Source organism: Elaeis guineensis, chromosome 13, assembly GCF_000442705.2.
Source record: "Elaeis guineensis isolate ETL-2024a chromosome 13, EG11, whole genome shotgun sequence".
NCBI lineage: Eukaryota > Viridiplantae > Streptophyta > Magnoliopsida > Arecales > Arecaceae > Elaeis > Elaeis guineensis.
In genome coordinates, this window is record NC_026005.2 from 71,017,686 (window position 1) to 71,034,451 (window position 16,766).

At 35.8% G+C, this 16,766-nt stretch overlaps 1 protein-coding gene across 3 annotated transcripts; it reads right to left on the reverse strand.

Annotated features, from left to right (window-relative positions):
- Positions 1-124: 124 nt before the first annotated feature.
- On the reverse strand, positions 125-8,714 carry LOC105055987 (uncharacterized). 3 transcript variants are annotated; one of them, XM_073247745.1, is made up of 3 exons: positions 8,039-8,714; positions 6,557-6,697; positions 125-954 (listed from the first exon to the last, which is right to left on the reverse strand). In XM_073247745.1, exons 1-3 carry the CDS (start codon positions 8,498-8,500, stop codon positions 388-390), a joined length of 1,170 nt encoding a protein of 389 aa, XP_073103846.1. In that variant the 5' UTR covers positions 8,501-8,714; the 3' UTR covers positions 125-387. The 3 variants fall into 3 exon arrangements, with proteins under 3 accessions (XP_073103846.1, XP_010936338.1, XP_010936339.1); XM_010938036.4 differs by lacking the exon at positions 6,557-6,697 and adding an exon at positions 6,243-6,317 and having other exon boundaries at positions 8,039-8,710; XM_010938037.4 differs by lacking the exon at positions 6,557-6,697 and having other exon boundaries at positions 8,039-8,705.
- Positions 8,715-16,766: the final 8,052 nt, after the last annotated feature.

Genomic DNA, 16,766 nt, shown 5'->3' on the forward strand with positions numbered 1-16,766 from the left:
TATCATGCAAGAATGGCAAAGGACTAACATGATATGAAACATAAGCAGAAATTAGTAACATCAGTATCCTACAAAAAGAGTCAATGCTCTATCTACAAAATTAACCATCTAGAAGAGATCCATATTTAGGTCCAACAGGAATATAGAAAAAGAGATATTAAAGTTAATTTTACATAAAACGAAACAGAAGCTGAGATTTGATTCCTGGCATTAACCCAGGCACCGACCCGAGCAAGATGAAATATAAGGTAGAGAAAAGCTGAACAAAGTCAATGCCAGGAAATGATGGACAAATCTAAGCTCAAAAAACATACAGGTTGTTGGTTTCTCATCTTTGTAACAACATATAAAGAGAGCACGAAGGTAATGTTTAAACCATCCATGTCACTACTTAACAATATCTGATGCAGCTGCAACATGTTTTTCTTGCAGCTTTTTCACCATGGCAATATGCTTCTGCCCTGCAATATGGTAGTCAAACACTTTCTGACTGTTGACCACAACATTGCAAATGGTGCAAACCTTAACACCCTCGGCAGCTGCCCCACCTTCTAAAACTCTCCTTTTTTTGGCTTCCAGCTCCCCTGCCGTTACTGGAGCTCCCTTCTTTTTGGCTTTCTCACCTACAGTTTTGCTTTTCTCAGCATCTGGGATTTCCTTCCTCTCCACTGTGGCTTCTGGAGCTTTAGCAGGATTTGCTGTAATAGACTCCTGAAGCTTCTGCAACGTTTTCTTGTGTTTTTTTCCTTGTTTGTGGGTCTTCAGAACTTCTGGCGTGTTACACTCTATCTTACAGACCTCACAATAAGCTGATTGCACAACCTTGGTGGCCTTCTTCCGGCCCTTCTTCTTTGCCTTTTTCGAGGTTAGATGTGATGCACTACCATGCAGGTGCAGGGGTCTTATCTGGGGTGGAGCTGCTGGCTCCAACCCATTGGAAAACCTTGCTAGGACCTGCAAGGTAAAATGTCATAGGAGGTTAATTCCACAGTGTAAAAAAAAAAAAATGAAAAACAGTCACAAACCAAACAAGTGCACAACATATCATGTCAGTGCCTATTCAAATCTCCACCCCATTCCCCCTCTCCACCTAACCATATCATACACACAAATGATAACAATAAGTGAACAGCAATAACAACAATAATACTAATGATGTACCCGGAACTGGAGCTTACAGCAACTCATAGGCATCTGAATACAACATAATATGTATCGGCATTACAAAAAGTAACCCTTTTGAAGGAATTAGTCTTCACCAGGGGTAGGACTTCTTCCATGATAACAATTCTACACTCAAACAAAACAACACAAGCCTGATTTGGGCAGGAACATTTACTGGATTGCATGAGGCCTATCATTACATACAGAGAAGCAGCCATACATTTCAGTATCTTCATCTAGTCCTCCTTATGAAGAGATCAAGGAAAGCTATCCACCTGTTGCTTTTCAAATATTCAATCTGTCCTCAGAAAAGACACCAATATCTCAGCAAACTGGAAGGTAAAATGCCTTGGCTGCTGATTATAACGTCAGCATTGATAAAAATATCAAGGGATTTACCATCGACCCACTAAATGCCTCCAGTCAATTGTTAGAGATGCAGAGGAAGAGCAAATCCACTTGTCTTAATACCAGAATTTTTTCAAACAATCTTTTCAGGACAACCATAGTGACCTTTAGTTTTTCATCTTCTATGTGCACAGAAACTTCACATTTTGCCATGCTACATTAATACCAACATAGAGGGTCAGCCTTGGGGCAACTGTAAAGTTGCTTCATTCTAACCTGGATGTCCCAGGTTGGAAGCACAGAAACAGCCTCTTCGCATGCAGGGGTTAAGCTGTGTACATTTGACCCTCCATAGGCCCTACAATGGTGGGAACCGCATGCACTAGGCCACACCTTTTATGTTAATACCAAGGCAACACTTCCTATTGTCCTTATACACATCACATCAATGCAAGTATTTGGAATCATAGAAATAGAATCAATTCTGAAAACAATGTGATGCTTCTATTAAACAAAATGTAAGTGGTTGGTGGAGTACTAAGTTTATTTCTTTCCAACAGATTAAGCAAAAGACATACTTTCTGTCTCAAAGGATTAGAATTCAATTTATTTTCAGTATATACCAAAAATGAGCGTAAACATAAATCATAGATCAGATGAACACTAACAAGGAAAACATGCATAATTCTAGATATAAGAGTACACAGGTAGCTGTGTGAAAGCCAATGAATGAATGAGTTTAGGTAATCTGGTAAAAATTAAGCCAGCATAGACAGGTTTTGGCAAGGAAAAGAGTTCGAGATGACTTGGACATGTGTCTGTAGCCATAGACGGTCCTGTTGGAGAGATTATAAATGCTATCTGAAGCATTAAAGAGAGGATAAAAATTGGGTCGCAGCATTGAGATGGATTTCCCAAGTAAACACAAGGTAGAAACCAAGGAGAGAGCTTATGATCGGCGATGTTGCTGTAGATTTGGATAACACAAGCATCCAAATATCTTCAAAAGTTGCAAGTCACGAGAAGGATAGCCACATGGTAAAGTAATTTGTCCTTTAAAACAGTAATAGAGGGAGTAGGATTAATGAGAAAAATAGCAGTTTGAATTGTATCAGCCCAAAACCTAGTGGATGTGCAAGATTGAAAAAACATAGTTCTAACAATATTACCAATATGTCTATGTTCTCATTCACCTGCCTTATTTTGTTGTGGTGTATGTAGACAAGAAATTTTGTAAATTCACCACATTTATGAAATAAATTAAGGAATTTTTCATTATCATACTTTTTTCCTCCATCAAACTGGAAGGATTTAATTTTCTGTTGAAAGATATTTTCAACTAAAGCCTTAAATTCAAGAAACTTGTCAAACACCTCATGCTTGAATTTTAATAAATATATCCATGAATGGTAAGAATAATTATCCACAAACAGAACATCCTTAAAACCAGAAATAGAATTAATAGGTGCTTGCCATATATCAGAATGAATTAGCTGAAAAGGAAAAGTCGAAAAAGACTCAGATTCATTAAAGGAAAGGTTCACATATTTGCCTATATGACACGCATTGCAATGAGACAAATTTATTTCAGATTCAAAGGACATATTATTCTCTTTTATAAACTTAGACAAAATCAATTGACTCGAATGACTTAACATCCTATGCCAAAAATTGCTGCTACGTGTCCTAGCAACCAAAGCAGATTTTGGCTTATTCTCTGTGCTTGCAACTTTTGAAAATAAGGGTAACATGATATTCCCGAACTACTGCATCATAGAAGTTCCATCCCGATTTCCTTGTCCTTAACAAAAAAAATTAGTTGAGTCAAATTCGAATGTGGAGTTATTGTTGCAACAAAACTGATGAACAGAAAGCAAATTGCAGTTTATAGATGGAACAACGAAAATATTTTTAAATCAAAAGATCGAATAAGAGTATTCAATTTAATTTCACCAATTTTTGTAATAGAAAGCAGTTGACCCATACCAACAAAAATTTTATCTCTTCCACTATAAGGCTTAGAACTCAAAAGCATATCTGGATCTGACATCATATGATTAGAAGCACTAGTGTCAGGATACCAGACCTCCTCAAGGGATTCATGAAGGTTCATGGCTGCAAAAGTTTGTGAAAGGTTGTCAGAGACAAAGGCATGATTAAATCTCTGTCTGCATGAGAGAGTGGTGTGATTGAATTTGCAACATATCTGGCACTGCATCCTAGTGTGTGATAATGAAGATGTCGGCTGATGTAATGAAGTCGATGATTGATTTTGCATCTATGGCAGCGGAAAGAATTAAAAAAAATTGAAATTATATGAAAAAGTTTGTGAAGGATATGCTCCTGGAGATCCTCGACCATACGGTTATCCATGAAAAAGTTTGCGGTCTCCACGAGATCTACCTCCATGACCACCTCGATTTTCTCAACCTCAGTTAGCATAAAAGGCACCAACATCCTATGACGAGTTTGCTAGATGATGACTTCTCTATACTTTAGTCTCCTCTTGCATGAGGAGAGAATGCACTTGATCGAAGGTGGGCTTAGTTCGGTGAATGTTCAATGCACTCATAAATCCTCGACATTCTTCTGAAAGCCCTAAAAGAACAATCATCATAAGATTGTGATTTGACTCGCCTTCTCCAATTGCATCTAGAATGTCTACGATAGCCTTGACCTTCTGCATATACTCGGTCATGCTCATTGTTTCCTTCTTTATGTTCCGAGTTCCCACTTGAGAGAGAATGTAATTGATGCAGTTTTATCTAAGAAATATGCCTCAATCGCCGTCCAAGCCTCATGCGCCGTCTTTGGTGAAGTAGATATCACCATCTATAAAATGCTCAAAGACAGCGTCGCGTTAATTCATAACAATATAATTGTATCTTCTTTCTTTAAGATAAAGTAAGCCGGATTGGCCAAAATTTTGTTGTCAGTTCCCTCAATTATTTGAGAAGGGACAATTGCCGAGCCATCTACATGTGAGGAGACTCCAAAACTTTCAAGCACATTCAAAAACACTCATTTCCAAATAAGATAGGTGGTGTCGATGAGTTCAACCAGGACCAAAGTTTTGATGTTGATGACGGAAAGCAGTGAAAACACGTTAGCCATCATTAATTTGTTGTAAGATGATCGAATAAAAATCGCACCAAGTAATTGACAACTGGTACTGTAGCAGGATTTACTGTAACAATACTATTGCAATGGTACTATAGCAGTACTGTAGTGGTACTGTAGCAAGTAGTAAAAACAAGAAAAATAATGTGAAAGGAAAGAGAATGCTTGATGATGGGTATGTGGATCCATCGAAGATGGGTATGGATATATGAAAGAAAAGAGAGGGAGAAGAAAGAGAGTAATCGGTGGTAAAGAATCTACCGGAGATGATCACTTATGGCGGCGGCTTACCCTCCAGTTAGGTTTTTGTCTCTGATATCATGAAAAATATGAATAAAAGCCACACACCTCCTCTCTAGGGCTGTATTAATATTTATAGAGATATGTACAGATGACTTAGCATAAATGAACATGTGTAAATAAGGCATATAAGTAAAAAATAAAATAAGCTTAATATGCTACTATCATAAATACATCTAATACCATAAATACAATAACACTCTAACACCCACATTACATTATGCTGCTGAAAATGAAGACATCTTCATGGTGCATAAAAAAAATGTCCAAGTATGTCAACTTGGTCCTTTTAGCACTCCATAAGGTGTTAGACTATTTTGGAGACTAGATGGCTGTTCTCAACCTGGTTATGGGATAATGAAATGCTTTTAGGGATCTAAGGGACTCGGACTGCAAATTTCTTTCCAAAAAATAAGTGGATCAACAAGGCATTTAGGCACAATTGTTATAGATGATCTTGATAAAAACAACAGCAAAATATCATGGATCCTAGAACTTGCAAAGTAACAAGGATGCCATAACATGCAAGGCAACCATCACAACAATAAAGTCACTAAAAGGCTCTTAGCTCACTTTAAGGAGGTTCTTGCTAAAAAAAGACAGATGCATGCATTTGAATACAGTACAAAGGTAGATCTTTTCAGTTCATTTCTTATTTTCCCTTTTCTTCATGCAAAAGGATAGATAGCAGAAAAGAACAAACATTTAACAATTCTTCTTGCAACATAGAATGTTGGCATTAGTTTTAGTATAATAAGTGGCACAAAAAAAATTAAGGTTGCTAAATCTTAATATCTCAGCCATCTCTTGGATGGCCAGTATTTCAATGAACCAACTCTTGATTTGTCTTGACGAGATGGAAGGCCGGGAAGATATGGAAGGAACCAAGATAACCTGATATCTTAGTCAATATATAGGAGTCAAAATATTGATTTATCAGCCAATGTAGTAACACCAACATGAACAACCATTTTACGGTATTAATGTTATACATAATAAAAACCATTTAAAATTATAAATTAACATTAAAAAATTCGAATGAAATATTAAAATTGTACCAGCCAATATGTCATGATGTTTATTAGTTTACATTAGCAGGGGTAACAGATATCTCAGTTGAGGTCTCTGCCAAGACAGAAACCTCATGTGAAATGCACATGATGAAAAAGGAGGGAAGTGAGTCATAATAAATGATACTTTCAAATAGCTTCACAGTTCACACTATAAAATTATTCATGGTCCATGCAATCGTTCAATAGAGAAATTACATTCAAAATTTAAATACTGCTATGTGTATTCACCAATGTTACCTGAGATCTTGAACACTTCAAAATTTCAGTTTTTGACATATCTGGACATTTGAATGTTTCATGAACTCCTTGACACTACAAATTGATAAAGTATAATGTCATCACTGTTACGTGTCAACTTTTGGCATTTATACCTAGAACTGTTTGAGTATAACATAACATTTGACAAAAATCTCATCAATTCTATCAAGTTAAAAGCACTTGACCCAATAAATTATTCACTATACACAAAGCCGTATATAATTGCAGCTTAGTTATGCAAGGAAGAGTGGGCGTAGAAGCAATTAAATGTGCAGGTGCATGCAAATGGATACCTTACTTGCTTCGCTCGGTTTTGGGCATGCCGTACTGAACCAGTGTGGAACTGGATCAGTTTGCCAGTTTGGTATTGGAACTGATCCATATTGATCTAAGCCAATTTGAACCAAGTGGAACTGCCTGATTCTTCTCAGTACCTGATGTATACCACCCAAAACCATGATAAAAAGGAGACAAAAGGGTCTGAAATTTGCCTTGGTATGGAACACAACTATACCATACTGACGGCATCATACTATATCGGTAATATACCAGTAAGGCACTTTGTACCCAGATTGTAGACCTTGTTAGAAAGCACTTAGGAAGGAGGTGTGGATTTGATATTCTATAAAGTTACTAAACTGAGTATATTAACCTAATACACGCTTCTTGCTTCTAAGATTGGCACCGTAACATGCACATGTCCTCATTGTCCAATTTTTTTAAGTTTCCAATGCCCAACTATTGTAGATTGGACAGTTGACACCTTTGTCAAGCGTCCAAGTAACACTGCAAAGGCAATTTTGGAAAGCGATGAAGTGATTACAAGACAATAGTAGAGTCACAGAGTTTCTTACACTTTCAAGTCAATTATAAAAGATGGTGCTTTTGTTTCACAACAGGTGACTACTGTTTTACAAGACTAGACCGTCTTTCAGGATCTTTACAAATGAGAGATCCAACATTAGCAACATATCAAAATGTTAAAGATGTAGAGAATGATGTCTAAAGGGTAACTGCCTATAATAGTAAATTAGAATAAATAAGTCCATTACTTCCTCATGATGCATGCTTAAGGAAACATCAAGTCTTTGACCATTTGGCAAAGCCTCCAATTTATAAGAAGCTGACAACCGGTTATTGAGTCTTCCCTGAGTTAAAAAATTTCAATTTACAACCACCTAATAGAATGATTTATTTTTCAAGCAATATTACAATGTCTTAATTTTTAAATGGAAGACGACAATATAAATCGAGTATGTTAATACTTCCTCAACTCTACAATTTATGAATTATGATCATGATCTATAATGCAAAAATGATAAGTAACCCCAAGCAACACAAATCTCTTGTATATGCATTTTTCGTCCTCTTTGGGATCCTGTCATGGATCTTCTAAACCCAACATATCTCATCGTCCGACAGCTAGAAGATTTTGTCAATCACTTTAACATTTGTCCCGCTGAAAGCACCAAATACATCTTTCTTCCCGCAACTTACATTTGATATACATATAATTTTCCAATTTCGTCCCAACTACAAGCAATTAGTGTTCGTCTTAACTCCAACTATGATCTAAAGGTGATTCATGCAACATGGGCCATAAAGTGATTCAGTAACTAAATCTAACCCATTCCATGCAGTCGCTACAAGAATCACAAGTTCCGCAAACACTAAACCGAAAACGCATTATACCCTTAGTAACAAACAATAAAATCTCAAGAGAAGAAAAGAGTTTTGATATTCTTCAAAAATGGGAAGTGGATAGAAAGACTCACCGGTCCGTAGCTGTGGGGATCGACCCCATACTGCCGAACCGCCACCTTCACCGCAAGGCTATGCGGGTCCTCGCCTCCACCACCGTAGTAATATGCCGATGGGGCACCAACCCCAGCAGCCGCCGCCGGTGGGACCGCCCCCGGGTACGAATAAGGCACGGCATGGAGTCCATCGTAGCCCCCGTGATTAGCGTGAGGGCGAAGGGCGTAGGGTTCCACCGCCGGCTGTCGGAGGGCTCCGGCACGGGCAGAGGAGGGGAGGGGAGCGTCGTGGCGGGGGGCGGGGTAATGGTTAGGGTTGGGGTAGTAATAGGCTGCGGTGGAGGATGAGGGCTGGGATTGCTGGTGGTGCTGGATCACGTCAGGGTGGTGGAGGTGCGGCGGCGGCGGTGCGTAGTAGAGGTGGTGGTGCACCGGGGGCGGCGCCGCCTGGGGTTCCCCCCAACTACTGTCGTAATCCATCGGAGGGCATTCAGAGGGAGAGGAAGGTCGTGTCCTAATAAAACGTTGGGGCGTTGCAATGGCTTTCAAAGAAATGAACAAGAATTCTCCGATGGCCACGTTTCATCTGGCACCCATCTCTTAAAATTCCAAAAGTTAAATCGGATAGAATTCCTTCTATTAATGCATAAAAAGACGCATATAAAAAGACGCCATCGGTTCGCATTCTCTCTTCCTTTTTACGAGGCTTTTGTTTGACGAACATTTTCTCCTTCTGCATATATTTTTCTTTTTTCGTTTTTTTTTGATAAGATGCAAATATTTTTCTTTGTGAAGACATTCTGAACACATGTTGTACATCCAATATTCTAATATATATCTTAAATAAATAAATATATTTCAAAATATAATATTCATTGATACATACAATAGGATGAGATGATATATATCTCACAAAATAATTACCTAGTGTCCTAGTATATATCTTTATATAACTCCATACATAATTTTCAGCATAAGGTGTTCATTAATATATATAGTACAAATTTAGATGCTATATATCGAGCAAAAAAGTTATATGCCATCCTAATACATACTTTCAAGTAAATTGATGTATAATTTTTTGGTTCATCGATACATAGCATATGGCAGATCATATATATTCATGATTTTTTTTTTTTGATACAAATAGGTGTTCACATCAATCTAGCATGAGAACATCCTAAAAGATCCAAAAACAAAGTATCCTACAAGACTCACAGACAAGTCGATTATGACACCAAATCCATTATTATGTGCTTAACTATATAAGAGATGATCTAATTAGTGACGTTGTTCACCTTCCGAAAGATATGCTGAGTAATACTATAACAAAGTGACGAAGACAGGTCTGGATGTCATGAAAGAGCAGGTGGGTCTCTAACTGCATCATGTCGTCCCGAATCTAGTCTATCATGATGGCAGAGTTTTCTCAATGATGATTCTCTCTGTTCATAGCTCTTGTCAGATGCAGATAATGTCCATCCAAATGGAGCGAAGCTCAACTCTCAGAATGGAAAACTCAAAAAAATGTGAAACCCCATCGTCAGCAATCTGATATTCAATTCTTAGATGATATAGCCAGCACCATCCTTGCTATCTCTGACGCTACCGTTAAAATTTATTTTGACAAACTCCGAGGAGGGGGCCTTCAGAAACTGAAGATAATCCTTTAAATCACTGTAAGAACAGCATGTGAGCCATAGAAATCAGAAGCGTTAAGGAAAGGACCGATAACATCGAAGTGATTGTACTTTGTGACCAAACAGAAGACTCTCTTCAGCACCCGATGAATGGGTACCACATCTACTCGAAGGTTAAGCTGTTCTTGAAAAGTTAGATCTAGCAAGCGACATACGCCATCCTCCACCCCCCCCACCCCCAGGCATAGGTCGACCCCTCATCAATACTTTAGTGGATTGTATCTAAGAAGGGGTCCAACCAAGGACCACTGCTCGCTTCTCACGGCTAACTACCCACCCTTCTATAAATTAGCCTCACTCTCAGACTTCGTAGAAGGACATACTCATCAATTTTTTAAAATATATGTAAGCTTATTTAATATGCACATAATAATAACCTAATATATCTTCTAAATAAATTGATACATGTTTTCTTAAATATGATATTCATCAGTACATATTACATGGTTAGACAATACATATATAGCAAAATAGTTCTTTAGTATCTCAATACATATCTCTGAATAAAATTAATATATAATTTTTAGAAAATGATATTTACTAATACACATTACATAGATAGATGAAATACACCTAATAAAATATTGATTCAACATCCCAACACATATCTTTAAATTGATGCTTAGTTTTCAAGATATTGTGTAATATATAAATATAGGATCCGATGATACATAATCATTGTCTTTTTCATATATATTATAAACTTATTTGATCCTAGAATAAATAGAAATTTGGAGGAGAAAAAGACTCGAGAAAGATAAAGAAGGCATCACAAATGAAAGAGATAGCTTACAAGGAAGAAGATGGATGGAGAGAGACTTGACAAGAAAGAAGAGAGGATGCGGATGGACATACTCTCATCACATCTGCAATTTTTTTCTTTTTCATTTTTTTAATGGGATTGATAGACTCTGTTAGTAGTAGGAGTCTCATCATCATTTGCCTTTTGGATTTCCTCTTTAAGATGGCTTTAGAGGAAATATAACAAAATAGCAAGTCCACCTCATGCAACATCCTTTACTGTGCGCCAGAGGATTTGTTCGTGAGAGATTGGAAATGGACTATCATTCGGCCCACTAGCCCAGTAGTTGACACAAACTTGACTTTGGCTAGACTCAACCGGAACTCGATAAATGAATAGGTTAGGCGTGGAATCAAAGTCAAATCTGTCAGGAATACATAATATAAATTTATTTTCCATGACAGCTAATTATGATTCAATCAAACTAAAAACTGGATTATATTATCAAATAAATATTAAAATAAATTAAAATCTTATAGGAAATTAGTGAAATTATACGGAGGCATATGGTGCATTATTTTAAGGCAATTCCCGACCCTCATGCGGGATCTGTCACACCCCAAATTTGGGTCATAATACGGCTATACTACTGAGGGATACAGCCATGATAATACGAAGCCAATCAATCATAATCAACTAAAATCTTCATGAATAAAATATAATAAAAAATTTAATTTTATTATTCATCAAATAATTAAATCAATATTGGTTTGGAGCATCTAAATTCAAAAGCAAGTACCAACCCAAATATCAACATTCATAAATAGATAACTATAAGTCCATGATTATAAAATAAACTAAACTTTTACTATAAAATTTTCAAGCTTGCTATGTAGATCCTCAAGCTTAAATCCTTCGTCGGTAATAATATTTTTTTTTATAAAAAAAAAAAAAATAAAAGGATGTGAACTATACTAGCTCAGTAAGTAGAACCTGTACTTTCTTATCGGATCAAGCATAAATTTTTTATGATAATGTAATATTTAAAAAATAAAAATATTATAAAAATAAATATTTCATAGAGCATATAATAAAATAAGTTATAAATCAAATCATGCTTGCATAAATCATGAATATTTCATAAACATAAATTATAAATCATTCTTGTCATGCATTCGTATCATGTTTGAAAATATTGCTTACAGATATTCATACTAAGGTCACTATTATACCTGTGACAGTGCATGTTTCTTAATCGATAGAGTTTTTATTTCGTGTGCCAACTTTATACCCATTGGCGGGATCATATTTTGTGTGGATGCTAGCTCCGAATATCGACCTTCCTAAACAGATTCGTTCATAGCTATCTAAGAGCCTTTGAAATCCTTATATCTTTTTCTTAAAACATACATATACATAAATAAAAAATAATAAAATTCATACTTTATAAATATGCTACTTTCATAAAATATAATCATGGAATCAATGATCATATAATAAAATATATTTTTTTATATCACATATGCTGATCTTTATTTTATGAAAAATATGATTTCATCAACAACAATTTTTACATAAAAAATATATTTATTTAAAAATAAATAAAGAGCATAAGATTCACTAACTTCGATCGCCTTAGATCTTTAAACTTCATTAGAATAATCAGATAATCTTATAAAAAAATTAAAAATATAATTAATACTTATTCAATGAATTAAGTAGAATTAAATAATAAGAAAAGAGGACTGTTGACTAAATAGTCGGTCCAACAAACTGTTCGGACATCAGAACAATTCAGGACCTCCTAGCTGAGAATCAAATTTAAGCGACTCAATCAAGAAATCATGGAGCATGAATTGAATCAAGATCAAGATCGATCAACAGATATCTCCTATGGCTTAGCTGTATCAGGGCCAATCCACGCTACAATGTAGAATAACCTTGGGTCAATGTAGTCACCTTTGTTGCATGGAACGATACATCGACGTAGCCAAAGTACGAAGAAAGCAGCCCACAAAAAGTTAGTACATCAATAGTAAGTTTCAAAGATACTAGATAGGCCTGGCATGGGTTTGACATATAGCATAAATATCAAAACAGTTTCAAGTCATCTTGTCAGAGTCAACATAGGTTCTTAAAAGAGGAAGACATGGCTCGATAGGGATCCATAGGTATTCTTAGAGAGAGAAAATGGGTAAAGAGTGAAAAAATAAAGAGAGAATCTTCATATTTCTCAAAAAAATAATCTATGATCAAAATCATCTAACATTATGTCATAATAACTTCATAGGGATTGACGGTGATTAGATCTATAAATATATGGTAAGGGCCAGACTTGGATTAACAAACTGCACAGATATTAAAGCGAATCCGAATTTCTCTGAAAAGGTCATATCAGACTCATAGTAGGATCCGTAGGTCAAATAGACAAAAAAGAGAGAGGATAGAGAGAGAAAATCTTAGAGGAGAAAGATAAAAGAGAGAAAGCATTTTCTCTTTTTTTTTTTCTTTTCTTTTTTCTTCTTCTTCTTCTTTCCCTTTCCTTTCTTCTTTTTTTGATCGATCAAGGGAACAAAGGCTGATGACCTACGGCTGAGAGTCCGACGGCAATGTAGGGGCTGGCAGTGGTGAAGCAAGGGATGGTCGGTGACAAGTGGCCGGCTAACAAAAGAAAATCAAAAGTTTTAAAAAAATATGGAAAAACAGGGTCTTCTTCTTTGGTGGCTTTTCCGATGAACCTGACGGTCGGCGGTCGTGTGCAATGGCATGGAAAAGAGGAGAAGAAAGAGAAGAAAAGGGATCGGACTTACCTCGAGTTGTTCGGTGGGTCTTCGCCTCCGATTTTTGATAGGCATGAAGATGGTATCTGCGGCTTCAACGGGAAGAACTCAAAGAGAAAGAAGAGGGACGAAGGCCGGTGCTCATCGTGGTTTGCTTAGAAGGGAGAGGGGAGTTTTATAGAGAGGGGAGGCAGAATCCTCTTCGGAATCAGTTTCCTCTCCGATGAATCCGAATGGAAGAAGAATCCCACTGGGAGTCTTCAATATTTTTTTTTTTGCTTTTTTTTTTCTTTGTTTCTTTCTTTTTGTTTTTTCTTTTTCATATCTTAAGATTCGTGCAAGGGTATAGGGGTTTTAGGACCAGGTATCACAGGATCAATCTTAAAACTTCATCCCAAAATACAATAAAAAATCTCTATTATGGGCACGACTATGGAGAGGATGATAGAGCTTCGACCCAACAGGTAAAATGAAGAAAAAAGAAATAGCTTAAGAAAGAATTTGGAAGAAGAAGATTAAGCACGAAGAAGATAATTTAGAAGAATAAAAGAAGAGATTAGGAGAGAAAAGAGCAAGTTTTTCTTGCATATTCTAACTTCTACCAAGGGCCCAATTTATAGCTCCAAGAGGTAGCCATTTGGCAATCCAATGGTCAAAATATTAAACACGTATTTAATTGACTAACGGATAGAAAACCAACAGAAACATTAATCCAACGGTTAACATTAAGCAACATTAAAATATGATATTTATCCTCAAATAAATAAAAAAATGATAATATTCATTAAAAAAAATAAATAGAAAAAATAAAATATGGGCCCCATCATGCTGGGCCAAGCTGCGTATGCATCTATGATGTGGCCCAAAACTACTAAATTTTTTAAAAAAGCTCAAGAAAATATTTTCATTATGAATCCTTCTCAAGTTTTCTCCTGTCCAATATGGGACTAAATAAAAAGTTGAAAATTGATTGAAAGAAATTTTGAGTTTTTCAATTTCCTTCAAAGCATCAACAAAATCTACCATTAGATCGGCTTTTAAGGTTTTTATATCCAACAAGGATTGTAGTTATCCAGTTTGTCACATGCATATGTATATATATATAAATAGTACATCTATTTGCATAAGCATATATAAAAAAAAAAAAAAAAAATATATATATATATATTAGGTTTGTTTATATATCCTCCAATTGAAGAAATAAAAAATAATCACAGGTTAGAACATATTTTAGTATGCATACCCAATTTAAGTAAGGTGTATCTTTTCAATTGTACCCACTATTTTTATATAGTTAACTTCAAATGGCTTTTGTTCATGATTTAATTTTTATACCATGTTTTGGATGCTTATAAACCTCCAAAGTATAGATACTTGGACCTAATCTCCAACCGACCTAAATTTGATATACCATGTGATATCCAATTGATACTTCGACACCGACCCGAACCCGATACACATATTTATCATCCGAACCTAGACCCGGCTTGGTCCTTCAATGGACCAATTTGGAAGAAAAACGAGACCAAAAACCTCAAAAGGCATGGTATAGGGTTTAATAAAGCCTAGACCCAACTAGAGAGCACCGCTATTAGACACCCAAAATTCAAAATTCAAAATCCTATAATAAGAGACTGGTGTGATAATGGCAGACCCTACTATTAAGGCTTAGATAAATAATGTCTCACTATCATTGTAATGGACGTAACATCGAAACCATTATTGGCTATTATAATCATGATTATGATTATTGTTAGTTCAAGATTTGCATGGAGTAGGATTATCTAAATTTAAAATAATGCTCATTATAATAGTTGATATTTGTTATTAGGATGAGAAAATTGCTATAGATCATCCAGCATATCAATTTGCAATTCATTAGCTCTAGTAGCAATCGATGATTGATAGAATGGTACCTGCTTCACATATGACCCAACCTATCTCTTGTGCACCGCATCAATTTCCAACTGCCATGTAGAATTGGTGACTTAAAAAAATAATTAGATGACTAATTTGCATTAATCCTCTTATAACACTTATGCGCATGTAAATGATAGATGCCATGTAGTGCATGTTATTAGCACCTACTAAGATGAATCTAATTAGATAGCAAGCAATGATTTATTTGTTGCGCTACTCTCTTTTTCTTTTTTTTTTTTGAGGGAAGAGAGAAATGTGTGCTATCTTGGAGCTCATATCTCAACCATGTGGAGCATAATGCTTCCAGACAGCTTTTTTTCTCAACTCCTAATCACATCAAAAGCATCCTTAAGTTATATATTAGAGCTAAAACTTCATTTCTTTTGTTTTAAATATGACTCTTCTTTTGTTTAAATTCGACTCTTTTGTTTCTCCAATTTGTGAAGTTAGGCAACCAAAGCAAGGTCATGGTGGTCAAAATTAGACCAAATCATTTGCTCAGTATATACAAGAGGAATCATCAAGTTTATTTTTGCACCAGGACCAATCTGTGTATACTGTATGCTGATTATTGTAGGAGTCTAGCCTAACTAAACTTAATTAAAACTACTTTTAGGCCACCTTAATGGGGACTAAGTTCTTTTCTAGGCTTTTCTTTGGACTTGCAAATCCTTTTTTCTTTTGCTTTTTACCTTCTTTAGGGTTTATGGCAGTGGCGGACATATCTGTAGTCTCTTAGCCCTTGGTGCAAATGTTGAGGTGCCAACATGCGTTGGAAGAGTGACTTTGGATCTGATTTATAGCCCCATTGTGCAGTTTGTTTTTAGCTTCGGATTAGCATTTAGACTCTTTAATGGCATTATGAACAAAAGATGTTAATGGCGGTCGGCCATAAAATTATTAATGGTGCCAATGTTTCTATGGGTGTGGATTGTATCTTTCGTGCAAAAAAAAATAATAGATATTTTTTTGCGGTGTGAACTATTAGATCGTGCTTTGCACAGCTTAAAAACACAGCATCTATCTCATGATCTATGCTAACAAATGGAAGTGAGAGTTTGAAAGGCTTGGAAAGTTGTATAAAATAGGATTCAATGGTTGACCTCAAGAAAAAAATCAATCACTCTTTTGGACAAATGATACAACCCCAATCTCTTTCTATATTCCAGTATTTTGGACTTGGTAGAAATTAATGTCATGGCCAAAAGTCTTCAATGTCATATCGTCATGAATTACAAATGGGTCTGCCTAGATCTAAGATTTGATTGATTGGAACCAAAACCAACTCATACTTGTTGGTCTAAACCATCAAGAAAGAAGTTGGTGGAATCTATTTTTTTGTAATATGTATAAAGTTCCTTGGAATTATATTAGGTCTATTAATGTTTATCAAAATCAGGACACTTTAGAATAGATGGGAGACAAAAAATGGGCATTGGGAAAACAGCTGTTCATTTTTCTGAAATATTTATACATACACATACGATTCATATTGAGTTACTGTCTCATGCTAGATCTCTTTTCAAATGATATGCTAGTCTTATACACCTTATTTTAAAGGATTTTTCACATACATACCCTCGTAAGTATTATAAGTTGCTTGA